Source organism: Ziziphus jujuba, chromosome 1, assembly GCF_031755915.1.
Source record: "Ziziphus jujuba cultivar Dongzao chromosome 1, ASM3175591v1".
NCBI classification, from domain to species: domain Eukaryota; kingdom Viridiplantae; phylum Streptophyta; class Magnoliopsida; order Rosales; family Rhamnaceae; genus Ziziphus; species Ziziphus jujuba.
Genome location: NC_083379.1, coordinates 13,149,055 through 13,156,798, shown reverse-complemented (window position 1 = coordinate 13,156,798; position 7,744 = coordinate 13,149,055). Strand labels below are relative to the sequence as shown.

Here is a 7,744-nt window from a genome sequence, read left to right as displayed (position 1 = left end):
TATCGGCAACTGTAAAAATCTCAAAAGCCTGAAACTGGGGGGTGCTAGTGTTGTGACAGATAAATGGGTTGAAGACAATTTATCTAGATTTCTATTTCTTGAGCACTTGGAGCTGAAAGGGTGCAATTTATTGAACAAGCTTGAGTTTTGTGGTGGGAAACTAAGAAGCTTGAATTTGAGCACATGTGCGAATTTGTCTACAGTTGAGATTGAAGCTCCAAACTTAGTTTCATTCATTTACAGAGGGGATTTACTGCCTTCACCTCCGCTCCTCATCTCTAAGTCTAAGCTTCATGCCAAACTATGGTTGAATAGACCTTCTCTTATCTCGGAACAGTATCATCGACCTTTCAGGAATTTTATTGGATCCTTTAATCAATGCGAAACTTTGTTTCTACATGATGTCTCTACAGAGGTAATACCTACCTATCCATATTGTCTCACTCTCTTTCTTTTTTTACTAAACCATTTTATATCTTACTTTTTTTATTTACAATGATGATATTAGTACCAAATAAATGACATATCATTATCTTATTGCTTTATATTGAATTTCACTTAATCATATTTAGTTTATATTAATTTTTCATCAATAAAATAGTTACACATCATTATGGCACTTTAATTGCCACATCCATTGGTAATTAACCAGCTAGGTGTCGGTAGCAGTACTAATGCTTTCTTTAGTGTGTGTGGGCGTGTGGGTGGGTGTGTGTGTGTGGGGTTTTTTTTTTTTTTTTTTTTTAAATATATATTTTATATATTTTTCAATTTTATTATTATTCAAAAAGTGATTGACCTTGAACTTGTTTGTTTGTTTTCTATAACTTTTGAAAGGTATTGATTTATCCTGAAAACATAAGAGAGACCATGATTTCTCCATTGTACGATCTCAAACATTTAAAGGTAGAAGTGAAGTACAGAAAGCATAATATTGTGCAATTGGTTGAAGGTTTGCTATGGTTTGTTACACCAAGGAGTCTTTGCGAGGATAGCCTTTTATGGACAGGAAGTGGTAATTGCATATTCACAGTGAAGAGTTGTAGTGAGCTGCTTCAAAAAGACTTGGGTTTAGCCCAAGTAGGAATTTGGCAAGCTATTTGGAAGTCCAACCTACATGAACAAGTCAAGATTTTCCTTTGGAGAGTGGTTGCGTAGGTGCTACCCACCAAGCAAGCCATTGGGTACATGTTTAAAGTAGGAGATGTCTTTTGTTCGTTATGTGGAGAAAAGGAGGAATCTAGCTTTCACCTATTCAAAGAATGCCCAGTTTCGAAAGCTGTGGCATTTGGAAGCATATGGGGATTATGACTCGAAGATATTAATTGCAATAATATTGAGGAGTTGGTTACTTGGTGCTTGAACCCACTTACTTTGGATAGATTTGACACCGATCCTAATTCTCTTTCTTTGGTCTTTTGTTGCCTTCTTTATGTGATATCGGGCATAAGGAATGAGAAGTTGTTCCAGAAAGATAATTGTATAGCTGTGTTGGTGAGGAGGTTTGAGTTCATGGTGGATGAATTTTTGGAAGGAATGAGAACTTGGGGTTTGAAAGAGCCCAAGTTGGATCACCCTAAACATTGGTTTTGCCCTGCACCGGGTAGATTGGTAGTCAATGTAGATGTTGCAGTCAAGGGGCGCAAAAGTGCTATTGCCTTGGTTGTCAGGAACGCTTATGGGAATGTCATCTTAGCTACTGCTAAAGGCATGATCTCTGATTCAGTGGAGCTAGCAAAAATTAAAGCTTTATCTTGGGCTTCTGAGGTGGCTTTGGGGAAAGGGTGGAAGGATTTAGGTTGGTGGAGTGACGCCCAGAGTGTGGTGAACCAGATTAATGGAAAGGATGATCCTTGTATATGGGATTCTCGTTTTGATATTCTCCATTTGAGAGAGCTTTTTGCAACTAATGATTGGTCCTTAGACCGGTCTCCTAGGATTGAAAATCATCTTGCTGATGCCTTAGTGAAGTGGGCTTTGAGAGGTTCTGTTTATGGCATTTGGGAAGGTCTTGCATTGCCCCTTTTCCCTAGTTTATTTTTTATTTGCTTTCTTCTGAGGAAGGGTCCCCTTCCTCTCTGGTGTAAGCCCTATGGTGGGGTTTTCTTTTGTGCATTAATGCAGGATAATTACCAAAAAAAAAAAAAAAAAATCACTACGCTTTCTTGGGAAGTTTATAAAACATCATGTTAAGTATCCGTTTCATATAGGAGATAAAACGTAGAGTTTTAATTTGTAAAATTTTATATAATAGATTTTTGTAAAAAAATATTTATTAAAATACTAATAATTATTTGATTATAAATAAAAAAATTTGTATATATGTTAAAAAATTATAAAAAAATTTAAAATTTAGATTTATTAAAAAAATTATTTTTTTGATCGACAAATGTTTATTGACACTTATCAAATATTTTTACCTTTTAACAAATTTTTTTTTTTAAACTTTTGAGTAGACTTTTTTATTTAAAAAATAGCTTTATCAAATAGATACGCAATCTTAAACTTTTATATAAGACAAAAGCCAAATTAACTTTTGTAATTTATAGATTTACAAAATTTTCTAGTTTTTGACTTCTTTCTCAATAGTTTAATTTTTTTTTTATAAGTGAATTTAAACCTTTTTATTTTTATATATAGTATATATGTTAAACAATAATTCTATATATGTCAAATTTGTCGATCAAACTTTGAGTGAATAGTAAATTAGCATTATAGAATTAATTTTTCTTTTATAATTATAAAGCATGAATAATTTATCAACTATTCGTATATTATCATATTATTATTTATCAAAATTTTGGTTAACAAATTTAGTATGTGTAACAATAAAAGATGGCTTAGAGAATTATCTACTTAACTGGCATGATTTTGAATAAACAAAGAGTTAAAAAACAAACATATGTAAATCACCTATTTTTCGATTAAATAATATTTTTGAAAAAGAAAAAAATATTGAGTATATTCAATTTAAAGTTTAAAGTATTTAAACATTTTAGAAATATTCTATTTAAATTTTAAAGAAGTTTATACAAATTTAATGATATTCAATTTATATTTTTATGTATTTTATAAAAGTTCATAAAATCTAAGTTCATTCACTTAAGACTTTATAAATTGTTTTTAAAATATAGAAATATTCAAAAAATCATTGATTTTAAATAATTTTAAAAATAATTGATTTTAATGAATTTAAAAAGATTTTAAAAATTAAGTTGTGAAGAAAATTATTGATATAAAATTTAACATTGATCCCAAAAATTTTATTGAATTTTTATAAATTTTTTTACGAAATTTATAGAATTCTATAACATTACGTCAAATCTTTTAACTTATTTTAAATCTATTAAATTGTAAATTAAATTAACCTTTTTAAATAAAAAAATATAAAAAAGAAAGTAACTGTTCAATTACCAAACCCACCGTAACCATCTCTGATCTATTAAAACCACAATTTCAGTTTTATGTTTCGTTTAAAAAATAAAAAATAAAAACCTTTGAATTTATCCATTTTAGTTGCTCTTGGTAAAAAAGTTAATGATATATAAACAAGAAAAGTATTCTGGTGGAAAATTTCATCAATCTGATATTTCAGTATATGCTGTTTGTTTTCCTTTTTATACAATGGGCAGCTTACAAACACAAAACCAACATGCCTGTAGCAAAACTAAAGGGCGTTGTATATATCTTCCAACTCCAAAGCATTTTCTAAATTTCTATCTCTGTAAGATCAATTTCGATGTAAATTGGTTTTAAAAGCAGAGAAATTGAACTGGGTTAATTAGGGAAACCTTTCTTATCCATCTCAAGTAAATAGAAATCATCAAGAAAATCAAACTGGCAAGCATGCATTAATCTCTACGATCACCCAAAATATACACAAAAAGTTACAAGAAGATAGTAACTGAACCCACAACAACTAAGAACAAGAAGCTCTACTAATTCATCATATTGCGAATTTCGATCAAACTTCTTGGATAAAAAGTTTTTCAGCTAGTTATGGGCACGGTTCGCACGGATAACTCCATTTGCTTATATTTTTTCTTTTTATAGACGACGAACTCATCTCGGCTTTCCTAGTCAGAGGAGATGGTAGACAAAGAAGAAGTTCAGTATTATCACTATTATATTTAACATAAATACTATATTTTGAACTTTGGTCTCTAAGGATTACTTATTATTATTTTGTTACCGTGCTTCCTAAACTCAATTATTTGTTGCATAATTAGTCTTATTTTCTTTGAAAAAATTGTTAAATTTGTCATATTAAAAAAATAATTTTCCAAATTAATTTTATTTTTTGTGTAAAATAATATAAAAAATTAAATATATATATATATATATATATATTTATCTACAAGTAATAAGGAATACTAAAAAATTATGCCTTTTGTACATAACCTCCTTAAAAATTGAATGACTAGATGTTGACTGATAATATAGTTTGTTTTTAATTAATTAATTTATATATTTAATTGCGTATAATTTCCTGACCCAAAATGCCAAGTGTTTAACCAATATTATCTCTAATTCTTGTTAAGGTGATAAAACTAAAGGTGAATAAGCTGATCAAATAGTAGTGAGGTGTCTCCTACTTGTTCTGGAGTTACTTAGAGGTTTCCTAATCTAATTAGAATAATGAATATCAGAAAACCCCTATACATCCTAATCTAATTTGGAAATTAGAGGTTTCCTAATCTAAATTGGAATAATGAATATCAGAAAACCCCTATGCTATATAAAATTCTAGCTTTAACATTAGAATTTAATGTGATAAAAAAAAGAACTTGCGATCAGATGGAAGAAGAAACTTTGAATTCGAGTTTGAGAGAATATTATGTTGATCAGCCATTGAAGAAAATAAAGAAGATGGAAGAATTAGAGAAAATCCATCATGATCATGACCTAATCTCAGACTTGCCTGAATCATTGATCATCAAAATCACGTCTTTGCTTTCTTTGGAGGATGCAATTCGTTTCAGCTTGACTTCCAAGAAGTTTTTCTCTGCATTTAAATCCATTCCAGTACTCGATTTCAATTTCGATTCATTCACAAAAAGCTCAAAAAAATTTAAATCTTACCAAATTATTTCCTTCTTCCCTGATTTTGTGGCTAAATCTCTTGAATTACTTACTCATTATCACAGTGATACTTGTTTTCCCAGGCTGAGTTTTGTGAGTCCATTAACTAGTGATGTTTTGGCTTCTAAGATGGTAGATTTTTCATTGGTCAACAAAGTCAAAGAGCTTAATTTGACAAATGAAAGGGTTTATCCCTTGAGCAAAGAAATCCAAGTTTGCAATTTGCAAAATACCATCTTTTCAGCCCAACACCTCACTAGATTGAAGATTAATGGGTTTAATTTGAAGTTGGAGCATCGTAATTTGGTTTTGAGCTGTCCATTGATCGAGGATGTTAGTCTCAATTACTGCACTGGGTTAGAAACTATTAGCTTGCTTGGTGATAAACTCAAGCATGTTGTATTGAATTCTTGTCCCCAGCTGGTGAAGATTAGCATCGATCCTCAGGCCCGTCTTGAATCTTTTTCATACTCAGCTTATGTGCTGTTTCAAAAACAAAGTCAAATATTATTCGATCCCAACTCTTTCAAGACTCTTAAATTCCTACGGTTCAAGAGCACAGAAATTATAACTAATGAGTGGTTTTCGGACCATGTTTCTAGCTTGAACTTGCTTGAGACTCTTAAGCTGTATGACTGTACAAGATTGAAGAATATTTGTTTTAGCAGCAACAATCTGAGAACTTTGATTTTGATGAAATGTCAAGGACTAGAGAATATTCACATTACAGCCCCATACCTTGAATCTTTTGTATTTGATTTGGAGAAGAAAAATCATTGTAAGAGCATGAATATCGGCAACTGTAAAAATCTCAAAAGCCTGAAACTGGGGGGTGCTAGTGTTGTGACAGATAAATGGGTTGAAGACAATTTATCTAGATTTCTATTTCTTGAGCACTTGGAGCTGAAAGGGTGCAATTTATTGAACAAGCTTGAGTTTTGTGGTGGGAAACTAAGAAGCTTGAATTTGAGCACATGTGCGAATTTGTCTACAGTTGAGATTGAAGCTCCAAACTTAGTTTCATTCATTTACAGAGGGGATTTACTGCCTTCACCTCCGCTCCTCATCTCTAAGTCTAAGCTTCATGCCAAACTATGGTTGAATAGACCTTCTCTTATCTCGGAACAGTATCATCGACCTTTCAGGAATTTTATTGGATCCTTTAATCAATGCGAAACTTTGTTTCTACATGATGTCTCTACAGAGGTAATACCTACCTATCCATATTGTCTCACTCTCTTTCTTTTTTTACTAAACCATTTTATATCTTACTTTTTTTATTTACAATGATGATATTAGTACCAAATAAATGACATATCATTATCTTATTGCTTTATATTGAATTTCACTTAATCATATTTAGTTTATATTAATTTTTCATCAATAAAATAGTTACACATCATTATGGCACTTTAATTGCCACATCCATTGGTAATTAACCAGCTAGGTGTCGGTAGCAGTACTAATGCTTTCTTTAGTGTGTGTGGGCGTGTGGGTGGGTGTGTGTGTGTGGGGTTTTTTTTTTTTTTTTTTTTTTTAAATATATATTTTATATATTTTTCAATTTTATTATTATTCAAAAAGTGATTGACCTTGAACTTGTTTGTTTGTTTTCTATAACTTTTGAAAGGTATTGATTTATCCTGAAAACATAAGAGAGACCATGATTTCTCCATTGTACGATCTCAAACATTTAAAGGTAGAAGTGAAGTACAGAAAGCATAATATTGTGCAATTGGTTGAAGGTTTGCTATGGTTTGTTCCTCATCCGGAAACAATTTCTATAAAATTTCAAGATGGCATAGTGTATTCTTTGAAGGTATGCTTTTTAATCAGTGTATTGTTTCTAAGATTGAAAATACTGGATCTGCAAGTTATATAATTTGTGAATGTCCACACCTGAAAGGGACTGATTTACATATATAAATATATATTCAATGCATTATTAATGAAATTAACAAAATTTAATATAAATATATGCAGTTCCGTTACAAGTGTGCAGTTGAAGAGGATGCGGTTTGCTGGGCAACATGTTGGCGACATTTCTTGGTAGAAGTTGAAATGGAGAACTTTGGAGAGTCTAAAGAAAGGAGCGATTTGCATAATTTCCTGACCCGAAATGCCAAGGGCTTAACCAATATTATCTGTAACTCTTGTTAAGGTTATAAAATTAAAGGTGAATAAGCCGATAAATAGTAGTGAGGTGTTTTCTACTTGTTTATACTCTCTCTCTCTCTCTCTCTCTCTATGCTAGTTTGTTAATAAAATGGAGATCAATTTCATTCACATTCAAAAGTTTAGCTACAAAGTTTTCTGATGAAGATCTATATTAACTTCTAGGATCTACTGGTTTCTATGTGGGAGATATTTTTATCATTTGTTTGTTAGTGGAGAATTTAATGCCAATTGACAAAATAGCCTGGTGACTCTTTCACACTAATGAGAATTCATAAACGTACAAATATTTAAGATACCTCATAAAAAGATAGTGAAAAACAATGTCTATATTTAATTTTAAGAAACCATAAGTAGGGGGCAGAATTAAGTTTCAGAAACAGTAGAGCACCTAAACTGGAAAAAGGATAGTAAAATTAATGACCGATATCATAACAAGTCAACCTTGTTTTCAAGTTATCCTAAAGATGTAAAATACACAATATCT

The 7,744-nt window shown here is 30.9% G+C and overlaps 1 protein-coding gene across 1 annotated transcript; it reads left to right on the top strand.

Annotated features, from left to right (window-relative positions):
• Window positions 1-4,797: 4,797 nt before the first annotated feature.
• Window positions 4,798-7,242, top strand: LOC107418196 (uncharacterized). The gene is made up of 3 exons (XM_048466668.2): window positions 4,798-6,288; window positions 6,713-6,901; window positions 7,066-7,242. The coding sequence occupies exons 1-3, from the start codon at window positions 4,798-4,800 to the stop codon at window positions 7,240-7,242; spliced, it is 1,857 nt and encodes a 618-aa protein (XP_048322625.2).
• Window positions 7,243-7,744: the final 502 nt, after the last annotated feature.

Bases quoted from the DNA above. Each gene is read 5' to 3' on its own strand.
- LOC107418196 (XM_048466668.2), top strand. From the start codon at position 4,798: ATGGAAGAAGAAACTTTGAATTCGAGTTTGAGAGAATATTATGTTGAT. The intron at 6,289-6,712 runs GTAATACCTACC...AACTTTTGAAAG, and splicing joins TACATGATGTCTCTACAGAG to GTATTGATTTATCCTGAAAA. The intron at 6,902-7,065 runs GTATGCTTTTTA...AAATATATGCAG, and splicing joins GCATAGTGTATTCTTTGAAG to TTCCGTTACAAGTGTGCAGT.